Source organism: Myotis myotis, unplaced genomic scaffold (assembly GCF_014108235.1).
Source record: "Myotis myotis isolate mMyoMyo1 unplaced genomic scaffold, mMyoMyo1.p scaffold_m19_p_8, whole genome shotgun sequence".
Taxonomy (NCBI): domain Eukaryota; kingdom Metazoa; phylum Chordata; class Mammalia; order Chiroptera; family Vespertilionidae; genus Myotis; species Myotis myotis.
In genome coordinates, this window is record NW_023416390.1 from 57,841,960 (window position 1) to 57,858,366 (window position 16,407).

The following is a 16,407-nucleotide window of genomic DNA, read 5'->3' on the forward strand; positions in this document are numbered from 1 at the left end:
AAGGCCTGCATGGCAGTCTTGCAAACTCAGAGACCTGAAGTAACCACAAAGGATGGTCTGAAATTAAACTTTAACTAAAAGCAGTTATGGTGGGCAGTCACCTCCTAGGCTGGTATCTTCCCTGACAAGGTCCATCTTTATCTTTACTGAGTTTATTGTCTTTTTGCATCTATGATAACATATCCTTGCAATGCCAGGGTAACTTGTAACTTCCCTTTTTTTCAGGACTACTCAGGGCACAACCAAATGCCCTGGGCGCCAGGACAGATACCACAAATTCCTTCATTGTTATTGTTATCATGTTAATTGTTGACTGTTAACTATCCTGTACCCACCTAAAAGAAGTATGTGTCTATTATTTTACTTTTTACCCAATCCCAGAGGTCCCCCACCGCTTTGCTTCCTCCCTCCTCCCTAATCTATCACCAATAGATTTCATATAACCCACTTATGTCTTCTCCTTTGATTGTAAGGTATAAGAATAGATGAAAAACTGCCATTCTCTGGAGCCAGTCCATTGAGATTCTGCTTCCTGGCAATTGTCAACAGTTTGGCTCAAATAAACTCACAAAATTCTTTTTTTTTTTTAAATATATTTTATTGATTTTTTACAGAGAGGAAGGGAGAGAGATAGAGAGTTAGAAACATCGATGAAAGAGAAACATCGATCAGCTGCCTCCTGCACATCTCCTACTGGGGATGTGCCCGCAACCCAGGTACATGCCCTTGACCGGAATCAAACCTGGGACCTTTCAGTCCGCAGGCCGACGCTCTATCCACTGAGCCAAACCGGTTTCGGCAACAAAATTCTTTACAGGTTTGAATGTTTTTACGTTAACACCAGCATCATGCAGTATCCATAGAGAATATAGAGACAATTTCTGATTGGAGGAGGCAGAACTTCATGGGGGAAGTTATGTGAGGGGTTTAAAGGATGGGTTGGGCTTCAATAGATGTAAATAAACTAGAGAATAAGAAGCTATAGACCAAACGCATTACTCTAAAATTGTAATCTTTTTGCTATTAGGAAGATGGCAGAATTTTTTTTTCTCTCTCTTAAGTCCCTTCTCTGGGCTCCTGAAAGCAAAGCATGGGATCTGCTGCCAGAACTGCTTCTAATAAAGTTATCCTGTTTACAGGTTTTTGATAAGCTGTTTTTATTCTTGAATAAATAAGAAACGATGCCATTGTCCCCTACAAAATAGCTCAGGCTTTACTTGAACAAAATCTGTTTGGAAATGTTAAGCTGGTTTCACAGAACTAATATGCCTCAAGGTGGTCATTCTCTCTGGATTAAAGCTGTGGAACAATTGTGGCTCCTGTTACAAGGAAAATAACAAAAGGCCATTATGAAAAGGGACAACAATCTCTGTTCCCAGAGGGGGACTGACAAGCTGAAAGTCCCCCTCTACAAGCCAACACAAAAGCCTGATTGCCTCCAATTGTTTGTTTATGTAAATCAAAGGCAGCCATTAATTCTGCTAGTGGGGCTGCTAAGCAGCAAAGAAGGTGGCGATTGGCCCAAATCTTGCTCATGGGCTGGTGGCAAATCTGACAAATCCTATTGCTTTTATTCTAAACTGCTCTCTGGGCACCTTTAGAAAAAGAAGCTTGTTATTATGTACTAAAGTAAAAAAATTGTATTCTTAGAGTCGGAGTTGGAACTATAGGACTTGAAGGCAAGACAACTTATCGAGGATCGGTTTATTCAGTTTCCCCAAAGTTCTCTCTAAATTGGACTCAACTGTACATCATGACAGATGTTCCAGTGACATTTAGCCAGGTTGAGTGTAATGGCGATACACCACCTGAAAACGGTAACCCACCAATCCCCAAAACCAATGATGAGGTCAGAGATGTGGATGGCACCGCACCATACTACAGGGTGGAACCGAGTCTTGAAGATTTGCCCACAGAAGGAAATCAGGAGAAAAGTGAAAAATTACAAGGGAAGATGCTGCTCAACTGGCCCAAGGATGAGAAGACTCTAAAAGGTAAAACATTTTCCTTCTTTTCAATTTGCTTGATTTGATTTGTAAACTCATCCAGGATTCTTTTGATAAATTGTCATGACAGGAATGTGATGTACATCCTCCCTCCCCCATCCCTGTCCAGATGTGGCCCCTTTTGCTACTGGGGCTGCATAGTATTAGGACTAAACTTGTGCCTCGGGTTCAATCCAAGCTTATCTACTTGATAGCTCTGTGATCCTGGACAACTTTCCTAGCTTCCTGAAGACTTAGTTTTCAAAAGGCAGAATAATGACATTTGTCAGGTTGCTGTGAGGATTACTCAGTATTGGTTAAATGTTAGCTACTGTTATTTATTATTCTTATGGACAGCTCCATTATTATTTGAGCAAAAGGAATTCAGAATTTCCAATTTTTCTTCTAAATATACCACAAAGCGTTTGAATCATGGTTATATACCTTAGATATGAAAGGAAGATTAGCATATGTTTATAAATAAAAGGAACCAATGGAAAAGTGAGGGGGAAGAGTGAAACAGTTATTTTTAGTAATCACAGTTAAAAATCAATTGTTAGAGTCTGAATTAATAAATTATTTAACCTTGAACTACTTAAGCATTAAAATATTAACCTAGTGTGCTTCCCCCCCTCACTCCCACCAGAAAAACCAGAAGAGCATCTCTTCATTGTTCATAAGGCCATCACAGATCTTTCTCTCCAAGAAACCAGTGTTGATGAAATGACATTCAGAGAAGGTAAGAGGAACTGCTCCATTTTGTACACAATTTGTCTGACTGGGTGTTGGTGACAGTTTTGGCATGGGATGTTGTGTGAGTGTAGTGCTGAGAAAGCTTAACCCAGGCAATGCCTTCCAAAGCTCAACGCTGCTGTAGGCAGATAAGGGAGTCTTGATTATCTGTGGGTTCCACCTTAGAAAGTATTCTAGAAGCTTCAAGACAGACTATGTGGATTGGTGTAACTGATTGTCACATTTTGATCTGACAATATGTCTGTCATCTGTCTCTTAGTAAGTTAGTCCACTAAATCAATGTTTTTTAAATTTATTTAGTATCTCAAAATCTGTGTGAGTCAACTTGTAAAATATAAATGTATTCAAAAGGGTTTATCCTAAAAGTTTACCATTGACATACATACAGTTTAAAATAATTTTATAAATTTATTTGGTATAAAGGAAAATTCCAAGCCTCTGAGGTAAACACAAAATGGTTACCTAATTCTTGTCAAAGAAATCTCCCAGGTGGTAATTTTAATTGTATTTTTCAGAATAAAAGCATTGTGAGAATAAAAAAACAAACAAACTGATTTTTAAGTGACTATATTGTATTTCAAATAAACTCAAGAGACTAAGAGACACACAATCTTTTAGACTTCTCTTCTAAGGAGACACCTTTATTCAAGAAATTTCCAAATACAGAGAAGGATAAAAACCTATTAATTAATAATGTGTGTCCTCTCTTGAAGCCATAAGCCTCTTATCTCAAAACTGAAGTCAGCTTGTTAGAACTAAGCAATTTAGTTTAGTTAGGACCTTAACAGGAAAAATATTGATGAGATTATTGGTTGAATTTAAACATCACATACTAGTAAAATAGTAGATGCCAGGGAAGACATGGATGTGATTGGCAGTTTCCTGGGTTTGTCCACTTTGCCTGGACACCTCTCAGACTGCCACTGACCACAAGCAGTGGTCCGCTGTGTAGACACTTAAGGAAGAATGTAGTAAACAACAGGCATTGTCAAGCTCTTACCTTATCACCGATAATTAGTCACTTAAGCCCCTGTGAAATGAACTAAAACTCTTTGCCCTGATCTTTGTGCTTCCAATGTAGGTTTTGAAAGCAGGGATCTCAATTTCCATCTAGAGCCCCTTTCAAATTTCTAATCAGGAATTCTAGTGGAGACAACAGTTTTCTAGGATCTTTCATTTTTATCATATAGAGAACAAAATCAGTCTGGATTTTGAGAGTAGTGGGTCTAAGGGTGAATTTTCCCCTGAATGAGTCCTTTTGTTTTTGGGGGAACATATGTTTTTCCTGTAAGCTAGAGGTATATGTTTCATTGTTTTGTTGCCTTTTACGTTCACAATGACAAGCAGCTATTAAGTCTCCAAAGAGAATATTCCTGGGTTAAAGAAAAATAGAAAGATGCTAAAAATATTGAAGAAAAACTGTAATTTAAATTCAAGAAGTAATTTCATGCATGACAACTCCATGCCCGAGTCATGAATATGAGCAAAAAGATCATTGAATTTGGTTCTTATGGAAAAAATAAAACAAAACAAAGTTCAATATTCCCATGCACACTATTTATGGAGTAAGCAACATGGGCCGGGATTCTGTGCACATGAGTTAGAAGTGGAAAGCCCATCTTCAACTCTACCTCTTTTTGTAGGTTTGCCATTGACACCTCTAGTTGGGAAAACAAAAGAATAAAAAGAGAATGAAAAACATGTGATGGAAATGAACTTGTGAACATCTTTCAGTGAAAATAGAAAATTGTGGCGGGGAAGGGCAAAGAGAAACCTCATCTCTCACCTTAGGTCCAGGCTCTTAGAGTGTTGAAAGGGAATAGCGGACCCAGGCCTGACAAGGACTCAACACAGGCAGTGTTTCTGAGTCATGCGCACTGCGGACAGACGCTTCCTACACAAATCCTCTGGGGTGAGAGCTCACAGAGCTACCTCTACTCTCTGATAATTAATTCTTTTTGCATTCTCTATAAATATTGTTGAGAGTATCCTAATAGGATCCGTTTGCAAAGTGAAGTTTGCAATGAATTAAGTCTTTTAAAAATCAGGACATGGTACCAAACAACTTGAATTAATTAGTTGTCATTAGGGACACGTCTAAAGCAATAGGCTAATCTAGCACTATGTAAATATGACTCAACATTATTTTTAAATCTTGGCTCTCTAGAAATTCATAGCAGGTATCAGACTAAAGTGTGTGTGCTTTGTGGGTTTGGTTTAGCCTCAGTTCATGACTTCTGACCATCTGTGGTTCTCTGCTCCTCCTTCTATACCTGGTACCTTAGGGCAGTGATGGTGAACCTTTTGAGCTCAGCGTGTCAGCATTTTGAAAAACCCTAACTTAACTCTGGTGCTGTGTCACATATAGAAATTTTTTGATCTTTGCAACCATAGTAAAACAAAGACTTATATTTTTGATATTTATTTTATATATTTAAATACCATTTAACAAAGAAAAATCAACCAAAAAAATGAGTTCGCGTGTCACCTCTGATACATGTGTCATAGGTTTGCCATCACTGCCTTAGGGAAACTCTGAGAAGTGTAGGGGCAAATACTGAATGTACTACTCTGAGCATGACAGACAGGGACCGTCCTTGTTTTTACTATTGGAAGGAAGCCATCTTCATTTTCCTGTGAGATATTTTTCTAATTTTCTCTGAGGGGTGTGTGTGTGTGTGTAAGATACAGGTCCAAATATTTATTTTACATATTCACATTTAGTCATGACAAGCTAGACACATTTTTAGAAGTGTATCTCAGTGAATACCGGTCTCACTCAATACAATAGTCCACAGCAACAAGAAATCCATAGTCAAGTGAGGTTGAGTTGCTAACTTTCTTGGAGATTTACAATATTCTTTAGCATTTGAAAGGCTTGAATGAATTCTGAGGAAGCTCACTTAGCAGTGTTAAATGCACTGTTTTCCAAATGAATTTGATGGACTAGCCCACTGTATGGTATAAAATATGTTAGTAACCCACAAAAGCGTATTTCATAAAACAAATGTGGGGAAATGATTGTCCAGAAAAATAATTTTGAGAACAACATCTGAGTTTTTGGAATCTCTGCACATCTCAGCTATCAATTGATTTTGCTACAGGGCATCCGTGGAAGAAGATTCCTCTGAGCAGCAGTAACCAGGAAATAAGTAGACAAAAGGAGAGGATTGCTGAACAAGCTCTAGAAGAGCGAGAAGTTGGGGATAGGAAGAACAAAGCTTACCAGGCAACTGAAATCGAATGGCTGGGATTTCGAAAAGCTGGCCAAGTTGACGTGTTGCATGACGAGGAGCAAGAGGTTTGGGATGAAGAAACTAACAATGAAGATGATGAAGAAGATGAAGTTCGAGTGATAGAATTTAAGGAAAAACACGTAGAGGGTTCTCACTTCAAAGAGGAAGGTGATCCAAGTGAGGACTCCCCGCTGAGCAGCCCCAGTTCCCAGCCTGTGACCCCTGATGAGCAGCCACCTTTTGGGAAGAAGAGTGATATTTCCAGAAATGTGTATTCAAGATACAACACAATATCCTACCGGAAAATCAGGAAGGGGAATACCAAGCAAAGAATTGATGAATTCGAGTCTATGATGAATTTATAAACTAACTGGATCTGAGAAGTTCTCAGCCCCACTAAAGCAAAAGCTAATTCTGTTTTCCTGAGATGCATCTTTGTATCCCTTAGGTCAGTTATCCTCTTTAAAGATGTGGAAGCTTCCTTTTTGTTTCACTGTAGAATAATGTGGAAATAACCCTAGGCAAAATCCAGTCTGGTAACTTCAGATCAAAAACATTTACGTTTATTTACGGACATTTGCTTTTTAAAACTTCACTAACATAGCACATGTGATAAGCCTTGAACAGCTGGAACCCCTGGGGAATCTGGCATGATTTGGCTTTAAAAGGAGCAGCGCTGGGAAATACAGTCATTCAGTGCAGAGACCTATTTGATATGATTCCTGTATTTCTTTTGGGGTCTTTCTTCCTGGACCCTGAGGCTGATAGTCTGTTGTTAACCCTTTCTTAACTTTTAAGCACTATTTTATAGACTCGGCCAGTAAACTTTTCAAAAGACTTCGCCTTTCTTATTACCTTCAAAAGAGATTTTAAATGGTTTCCTTGGCATCTGCAGAGTGAAAATTTGGTACAGGCTTCTTCCTCACTGTTACCATTCACTGAATTTTCTCACTAGAGGAGCTGAGCAATTGTGAGTCCGGAGAATTCTGTTTACTGAATGTTGCCTTTATGCTCTCAAGATGAATTAAATCCATTGTGAGGTTGGTACAGGGAGTGGCTACACAATTGGTGGGCAACAGACTAAAGAATTATATTGGATAGTTTTATTTCTGTGACAAAATAAAATCTAGTCTAGCAAAGTGAAAGTCATTAAAAATGAAAATGAGCGCCTTAGTACGTCTTAAAAAAATACCCCCTCTTTATTATCACACTTTTCCTTATTAATTATATCTCAGAATAATTTTCTTTCCTTAGAAACCTGGGACAACTTTAGTCATAACTGTACTAGTTACTATGAAAATGGAAATAATTATCTGGGAATATTCTCAAAGTAGAGTGTGAGCATGCATTTTTAGTGAGAAAGCTCTGATAGTTGTTGGGAATATATGATTCACTGGACTTCAGCCCAAATCGAGATGCTTAAATGGAGTTTCATCAAACCAATGTGTCAAATAATGTATTGAATATGTATGAAAAAGGAGAGTCTATATTTATATGGATTTCTTAGATAGTTTCATAATTTTTTATTTCACACTTCCATATATATTATCTGGTATTTTCTGTGGCCACAGATAAAGATATTTTTTGGCCCTGCAAATAAAAAGACAATTCCTTATTGTCTGAATGTAATACAGTCTTCATTGTACTAGTCAACCTTTGTTTCTTTCTTTTTTATTTTGTAAAAAAACCCCACTTTCTCCCTTCATAGGTTATTGCTTATTTATGTGTAACAAATCCCAAACATTCTAATGGGAAATTCGTTAATTCTTCCTGGTCATGTAATATAGTTCCATAGTATCACGTGCTTTTAGTTAGTGTTTACAAGGCTCAATTTGAAATAAGATTGCAGTGCTCCTCTTATTCTTTCAAACAGATACTTGGCAACCTGAATGTATAAATGTTCTGCATCCTTCATCCGTATAACCTGTAGCTTTCACTCTTGACAAGGCAAGTTTTCAGATAAAGCTAGGAAAGTCTTTATTAATAAACGTAGATAGAAGGTGAATGCACTAGATCAATTTCCTGTTTATTTAGATCCTCTAAACCTGTCCATCAGGACAACCTAGTTTCTTTTCTGGATTACTGATGACCCCTACAATTTTCTATTTAACTTCAAAGCTCAGTGTTGCGTTAGCCATCACAGAACAGGATCATATTGTTAATCTACTACCATGAACAGGGCCTATATTTTAAATTATTCCAAGGGAGATGCTGATGTGGTCTATGGCCTTTTGATATGGCCAAGCAACTAGCTCTTTTGCAGTTCCAATGCATATATATAGTAACCGTGGCCTTTTTAGCTTTGTGCTTTTACCAGACAATGCAGCATGAAAGATTTTGTCAACAAAGATTTTTCAGGGCATATTTGATGAGTACATACTTAATGCTCATGGATGAGGCAATGTAGTTGCAAAAGAGCACTGAAACTATTCTTGTTTTAAAATGTATTTTTATTGATTTTAGAAAGGGGGGAAGAGAGAGGGAGAGAGAGAAAAAACATCAATGTGAGAGCAAGACATCTATTGGCTGCCTGCTGCACACCCCCCACTGGGGATTGAGCACAACCTGGGCATGTGCCCTGTTTTGAATCAAACCAGCAACCTGTTCGTGCATGGAATGATGCTCAACCAACTGAGTCACACTGGCCAGGGCTGAAACTATTCTTTGACATTGCGCTGTGCTGCTGCCATTTTATATTAAGGCCACAGAGTTAGGTGGCCATAAATAACATGACAGAGATGGGTGGTTATTTGATTCTTTGTAACCTAGGGAAGACAAGGGACTGGTTCAGATTGCATGAGGAATTTTATTACATTAGAATACAAATTGGTAGCTATACAGGAAAGTTTACCACTTTTGTGATTCAAGGTTCCCGGTTGGAAGAAGGACTCTGGTATTTGGGAGGAGGGAGAGTTGATTTATTGTGAGAATGCTTATATTTCTTACATGACTTTTAATTTTCTTCAGTGGCTGGATGAACAGGAATTAATAACAGCTCTATTTCTCTGTCAATTTAAAATGTACCTTTAATATAAGGCTAATTTTGAAGACACAGAATATGTTACAGTCTATCCATCCAGTAACAAATTAATTACAGAACTTCTGTGTCTGACTTGTTCTCAATAAAAATTTGGATCCTTGTTTTCGGTGTCTCGATTTTATTTTCTTTAGCTGCCCTTTAAAATTGAAAAGGAAACCTTGCGTATCAGCAGCTATTAAGAAGATCAATAAATGCTGCTTCAGAAATCATGAGAACATGCTATTTCAATTCATTTGCATTGTTTATTTCTATAGGTCTTCAAATGATGGTCTATGAAATTGCAAAAAATTCTAATGGGTAGTATGTAATGTTCATGAAAATTTTCTATTATTTTTACAGGAACTGAGCTATTGTTTTAGATGCATCTTAACTCCAAAAGTTGAAAAAAAAATCTTTGTAGTCATGAAGGTAATATATGTAAACTATGCCAGTGCTTTTATAGTAATTGTTTCTGCATATTTACATGGGGTAGTACTCTTGGTACACTTACAAGTGGCAAATGGATATTTAAGTTTTTCAAAGTGATATTAAAAATATTTATAATAAGTAATAATAGAGAATTATGGGAAAAGATGAAGCACTCATGTATCATAAAGAAGAAATATGCTTGACCATATGAGAAAGACAACTCCATTTTTTAAAGCTTAAACTTTCATTGCCCTATAAAAACAAAAAGGGCTATAAAAAGTAAGGTAAAAAGATATAGAAAACATTTGCCAATATCACAATATCAGACTATATATATAAAAGGCTAATATGCTAAGTGTCTGACTGGTCGCTATGTTGTGCACTGACCACCAGTGGGCAGACGCTCAATGCAGGAGCTGCCAAGCTGCAGTGACTTGGCAGTGGCGGTTCTCAGGTGATGCATCCCAAAACCAGAGAAGAGGGAGCCCAATGGGGCCACGCGATTCCACCTTCTGCCGTGGATTATGTTGTTGCTGGGGCACTGTTGGCCCTGAATCTGGTTTACTGCACACTTGCATTTGCATTCCACACCCTGTACAACAGCAACTTTGCAGAGTGCCCTCTTGCACTCCAGGACCCCTCGGGGGATGTCGGAAAGCTGGTTTCGGCCCAGTCCCAGCAGGCCTGGCTGAGGGACCCCCACCTGCCAGAGGGACCCTGCTCACTCCACAGGGAGGGACAGCGGGAGGTTGCTCCAGTGCGTGCCCAGCCCATCTCGCCCAGTCCCGCCCCATCAGCCACCTTCTAATTAATTTCTTTTAAACATGCACCAGGTCACTGGTAACATAATAAATATGAATTCCAAAATGTGTATACAGCTCATAAAGAACACAAGGTGACTAGACCATACAATCAACAGAAACTCAGTGACATGGGTAGAAATCTGCAGTAGGAATCAGTCAGATACATGGCAAACTACATAATCAAATGATAATGTCTAGTAATTAATTGCCAGCTAAGGAAACTTTTGAAAATGAATTTGGAAAGTGATTTAGATTTTTACTTGGAAACTTCAAAATCAAACATTATATGTTTGCTTCCTTCTTTATAATAACTTCCATTGTTCAGAGGCAGAAACACTGGGTACTTAAAAATATTCAAGTTAACTCCAAATTCTTGTATACTCCATAGTTTTAATCTAGTTCTCCCCATTGAGAAATGTTTTCAGATAATCAAAAACAAAATTCACTAATTTTACCTTTGCCTCCTCTCAATTTTATCACCACCTCTTATAGCTAATCTGTCTGTATAAAACCAGCAACATTTGGGCAGTTGTTTTAAAGGAAAGGTATTAAGGCGTGTGTATAACCCTAACCTGAATAACAAACATTTTGAAGATTTAGGGTTTGATTACTCCTTTCAAGTATGAAAAAGAATACCCAGAGTGAAAGTCCATCTGAACTTTTGTCCAGAAAGCCAGATGCAGACAGAGCTATGCACTTAAAAAGGGAGTTAAAAATCAAAACCTATTTTTATTTTTTTAAAGTAGAAACTCTTGGTTTTACTTTCTCCCAATTCAAAGCATAGAATATAGAGATGCATATATACATATATATGCATAAAAATAAATATATGTGTGTATTTGTGTATATTCACATATACAAACATGCACATATCTTTACAAAGATCAGTATTTTTTCAATAGTCAAGATCTGCTATCAAAAATTTTAGTTTCAGTATCTAATATAAAGGAGATATATATATTATGACTAGTATTCTAAAACTGGCAAATATCTATCAATCAATAATAAAATAGCTTCTGTTTTTAAAGAAATTATTTGTTATTTGATGGCAAGTGTCATCATTAGGTACTCAACATATTAGCAGAGTTGCTCTATTTGCTGGAAAATGAGAATTTCATGTGTGTTTTTGCAAAGCAACGATTCACTTAAACTTGCAAAGAGACCCTAATTGGAGTGGTAATTATTAGTTGACTCATTAGGTTGAAATCAGAGGCAGTAAGTCTCCTTAGTGTAGTGGTATTTTTTTTTCTTTCTTTTTTTTTAGATATAGGCACCAACAACACCTGAAATACCATCCAATAAACCTCATCAGGAGTATATAATACTTTACATGGTTTATTCAAACCTGTCCATGAGATGACTATTTGCCAAAAATAAATATTTTCTACATTAGCTTTGGTTAGTGTTCCTTTTCTTGTTGCAAGACATTTTGGCTTGTAGGAATTGTTGAGTAACCTATGCAAAAGTTGTTTGTTGCAAAAGCACTATGGTGGCAACTCATAGAAGTAAAAATTACAAGTCTCGATTTATGCTTTAAATTAAAGGACTCCTCAATTTTTTACTTCCCACCTTTGTTCAGAGCTCTCAGCTTTGATTAATGCTTAGGGGAAGAAAGAATTGGTAATATTCAAAGAGAAGCAATCTCTCTATAGCCACTTCTCCCTCTCATATTTATTCCAGAAAATGGAAAAGAATGTGTCCAACATGAAGTCAAGGAGATAGACCACAGCAAAGCATGTGGGGTTGGCTATCCGTAAGCTACACTTCAGTTGTTTAACAGAAGGGGTGCAACTTCTATTTCCTGACTGTAGAGCATCCAAGAATGAAAACAAAGAGGTTTGATTCCACAACCAAAGGATTTTAACTGAGCTCCACTGAGCTGACTGCCTACTTAAAAAAAAAGGAAAAAAAAAGAAAAGAAAAATCATAGTAACATGGCATAATGAAAGAGACTTTCTTTCCTCTTTTTTTTGAGCCACATAGAATAAAAATTAGGTTTTTAGCTATTACAGCGGGATGACATTAGACAACCCCTCTCAAGAGCCATCCTCTGGTCTGCGTAATGAGGAGAATGAGACCTGCCTCTCCGAGTTGTGCACAACATTGAGCTGTGCCTAGCACAGAGTAGGTACTCAAAGATAATTTGTTTTCTTTTTTCCCATTTACTCCTTGTCATTTCCTTGTTTTTATCCAAGGTATTGGGCCTTCATCTGAGGCATAATTTATTTCCTGTGTTTGCATGTGGAAGTTAAATTCAAGGTGTTAACACCAATAAAGATGGTACTATCTGGTACATCTCAACCCCATTATCTTTCATGAGAGCCTTCTGAAGATCACTGTAAGCGATTCATGAAATCAAGGTTGCCCAGGGAAATGGAATTCCTATACTCTAACAACATTTTTGCCCCTTTACAATTCCTAAGGCCATACTAGAAACAAGGTGTTTTAAAAGCTAAGAGAGTATTTCCAAATTAGTGTGGAGAAGCCAACAGTGCATCATGATCAGGATACATGACGGTTTTTGGCCTAATGAGTGACAGCTAATTGCATGTCAGCAAGCAGAATTGAGGAAATTTGATGCTGATGATAAAACATCGTGGTACCAACAACAGCTGTGCCATCCTTTGGGGAGAGTGGGGTAGAAGCTTTGGGTAGCTATTGAAAAAGAGAAAGAAATTGTGCAAACTGAAAAGCTCAGAAGCACTCAGATGGTTTGGTAAGTTAGTGTTTGGTCAAATAAGTCCTTCAAAATATGGTAAAAGCTACACTTGTGTATAAGGTAATAGACATTTTTCTAAGAAGGGCAATGACTCAAGTCAATCAAGGAAAAACTGTGAAGTCCCCAATAACACAGCCCCTATAGAAAAGTTTAGGGCTAATAAGGGTCCTATTGTGTCCCTTCCAAGGGTTTTGCATTAGAAGTATCAGAAGACCTTGTAGTACTTTTACCTTTATTGCAGCCCTCTGAAAACAAAATTTATAGGGCAATGCTTAAAAAAATGTTGGTAGTAGATTTCACAATTAGTACTGGCAAGGTCAGGCCTGGAAGATTCCTAACTAGTGATTAGTTATTTGTATCTTATATGAATTGAAAAAAATACATGCTAAAGGCTGGTTTTAAAATTCTACCCAAGAACAAATATGTGATGTATGAAAACAATCTTTTGTTGTATTGACAATATAGATTCAAATATAGCTTCATAAGATAAGTATGTCAAAGTAAAGTCGGGAAGAGCATACACTGAACAGACTCAAAGGTTTTTTTGAGAAAAACATTCAAATTTCTTCTGCTGTTATACCCGAAGTGGAGTGTATGCAAACCATAATTACTCTTTTTCTGAGCGGAGTTGACATTTTTGATGGAATCTGTTTTTGAATAAAAATACAGTCTTTAAGCTGGGGGAAAATAACGGTTCAACATTTTTCAGTTACATGAAGAATCACATGAAGCATCTAGCATATTCAGTTTGGTCAGCGATTTAATTAGACATTTGGCAACCACCTTGTGTTTTATTCCCCCACTTGGCTCTGTATTGAAAGAATTAGCTCATTTTCTAATCATTCTCTTATCTCATCTGCAATGTCAATTATTTGAAAAAAAGCATCCCAAATATGATGCAAATATGCAAAACTGTTTCTTCTTCTGATTCTTGGTTATTGCTCTGCTCTTGTGGAATTAATTGGAAATTAAAAATAAATTTTAAATGTTTTTATTAATTTTAAGAGAGGGAGAAAGGGAGAGGGATAGAAAGATAGAAACATCGATGAGAGAAACATCTCAATTGCCTGCCTCCTGCAAGCCTGATGTTGGAGATCAAGTCCAAAACCTGACCAGGAATTGAATCAGGGTCCTCTTGGTTCATGCTCAACCATAAACCACACCAGCCAGGCTAAAAATAAATTTTAAATGGGAAGTCAGAACTAAAGACGCCCAGGTTTAGCCCTGGCCTGTGTGTCTCAGTTGGTTGGACCATTGTCCCATGCACCAAAAGGAGGTTCGATTCCTGGTCAGGTTCGTGCAGGAGGCAACCGATCAATGACTCTCTCTCTCTCTCCTCTTTCTCTCTTAAAAAAAAAAATTCCCAGGTTTATTATCTCCTCACCTGAACAAAGTTTTTTGTTTGTTTGTTTGTTTGCTGTTGTTTTTTTAAGTATTAACAAGCATATGTTATTTTCCAGAGATCCACCCCCAACAAAATGGTTTCTCATCTCTTTAATAGAAATTCTGTGGAACAGGTTGTGTAGGCTGGTGGCCTGAGGCAATAGAATGAGCCCTTTCTCTGGAGATGCAAGTTCTAATCCTGATTCTCTGGTCTGAGATTTTCAGATGGGTGTCAGTTTTCTTACCAAAATGAATTTAGATTTCTAAGATCTTCTCTGATATGCCTAAGTATTGACATACCTAAGATTAGTGCTCAATATAAATCAAAGAAATATTACTTTTTCCCAGTGTTATCCTTAGGTCCACATCTAAGGCTTTATTATTTCCCCCTCATATAGGTGCCAGATCCCCTTTCTTTTTTGGCCAAATCTAGGGTAATTTTTTCTTACCTCTCTTCCTAAAGATTGCTTACCTCATTCTCTTCCCCTTTCATTGTTTCTTTCATTTTATTTCTACTTTAAAAATCTTTAGAGTCCATTTTAGCATACTTTATCCCCATGAATGCTGCTAAATCTAAGGCAGTATTTTATATAAGAGCCTTAAGATTTTTCAAGGCTCTATTTCTGCTTTATTAGTTTCAACTCCTCATATGTGTTAGTGATTAAATGCATTTTGGGTTACTCTAGTGTATTGTGATCAAGCCTCTTTTACTTTGCCTTTTTGGTTTTTTACTATTCACAAGTCTGGGAAGTTACTAGCATAACCCTTTTTTAAGTGTAGTTTTAAAAGCACAAAATGAACTAAAACAACGTCCACATCTAGAATTGAATAAGCATTTGACATCCTCAATTAAAAATGTTCCACTGACTCAGACTGGTAAAAAAAAGCATCATATAGTAATCTAGATCAAAATCCTGCCACCAAGGAGTATCCTATATAATAAAAGCCTGATATGCAAATCGACCTAATGGAGCAAGGAAAGGTGGAACAACTGGTCGCTATAACGCACACTGATCACCAGGGGGCAGACGCTCAATGCAGGAGCTGTCCCCAGCCTGCAGGCCCCAGGCCAGCCAAGGCGGGTGCCAGTGGGGGCCCCCCGATCACCCCACCAGTCACCCCACAGATCAGCCCTGATCACTGGCCAAGCCTAGGAACCCTAACTATGAAATTCGGGCCTCTAGTTATATCAATACTATTCCAAACTGTAAGGTAAACATGAATGTAGTCTGAAGGGATTTTGCCAAGGTGATAGCTGTGTGTTTATGAGTACTTCTAGCCATCAAAACCCAAGTAAATTTTTTGATGAAAAAAATAGTAAATAAAGGACCAGGTATTCTCTACTTGTAGGCCAAAGAGCTGGTTATTATCCAACACAGTCATAATGAATATCATCGTACTTCCCCAAGTACTTCTGCCTTTATTTCTGGGTACCCGATAGGTTGTATGGGGAAATTTACAGGCTGAGTTTTAGCACAAGGCAGGAAGCAGGCAATTCAAAAGGACTTCTAGTGCTGAGGAAGGACTCCAATCCTATGTTGGACTGTTTCCCTGAGTTAACTTTTGGTATCTCAAATATTCTGATTTTAGAAAATCTTCTATTCAAGTGCTATTCATTTAAAAAATTTAAACGACCATGGAGAAATATAATCACCAAGTTCACTGTCATTTTCACAGTGTATAATGGGCTCACTAGATAAAAACATCAGTTCCTCTTCAGTCTTCAAAATAGTTTTCAAATTTCCACTTTTGATATGGTTTCTTTGGGTCACAAGCAGCAACTTTCAGAGTTTTCTGAGAAAAATTTCCTTCCAAGCATAACAACTGATGATAGTTTCCAAAAACAATGTGATTCACCTGGAGAGAAAGGGGATCTGAGAATGAGCCACGGTAAAGAAATGGAAACCAATTAAAAAAAAAAAAGATAGATACTTACATTTTTTATTCTTTAGGGATTATCCTGAAGTAAATTAATAACATAAACACAGGCTGTGGACAGTATTAAGTTTGTCTCTCTCTCTCAAGCTAAGTTCTCATACTTTAAAGATGAATTTTCTGATCATATGGCTGATTACTATAT

General features: G+C 37.4%; 2 protein-coding genes across 2 annotated transcripts in view; one reads left to right on the forward strand and one right to left on the reverse strand.

Moving 5' to 3' along the window:
* Nucleotides 1-1,449: 1,449 nt before the first annotated feature.
* ERMN (ermin) lies at nt 1,450-8,499 on the forward strand. Its single transcript, XM_036318578.1, has 3 exons — nt 1,450-1,994; nt 2,632-2,724; nt 5,843-8,499. Exons 1-3 carry the CDS (start codon nt 1,754-1,756, stop codon nt 6,337-6,339), a joined length of 831 nt encoding a protein of 276 aa, XP_036174471.1. The 5' UTR covers nt 1,450-1,753; the 3' UTR covers nt 6,340-8,499.
* A 6,931-nt stretch (nt 8,500-15,430) lies between these two features.
* The window catches only part of GALNT5 (polypeptide N-acetylgalactosaminyltransferase 5), a 44,668-nt gene continuing 43,691 nt past the window's right edge, over nt 15,431-16,407 (reverse strand). The window contains exon 10 of the mRNA XM_036320326.1: nt 15,431-16,184. Within this exon, the coding sequence (XP_036176219.1) occupies nt 16,044-16,184 (141 nt within the window). The 3' untranslated portion in view covers nt 15,431-16,043. The remainder of the gene's footprint in view (nt 16,185-16,407) is intronic.

Bases quoted from the DNA above. Each gene is read 5' to 3' on its own strand.
- ERMN (XM_036318578.1), top strand. From the start codon at position 1,754: ATGACAGATGTTCCAGTGACATTTAGCCAGGTTGAGTGTAATGGCGAT. The intron at 1,995-2,631 runs GTAAAACATTTT...CACTCCCACCAG, and splicing joins GGATGAGAAGACTCTAAAAG to AAAAACCAGAAGAGCATCTC. The intron at 2,725-5,842 runs GTAAGAGGAACT...ATTTTGCTACAG, and splicing joins TGAAATGACATTCAGAGAAG to GGCATCCGTGGAAGAAGATT.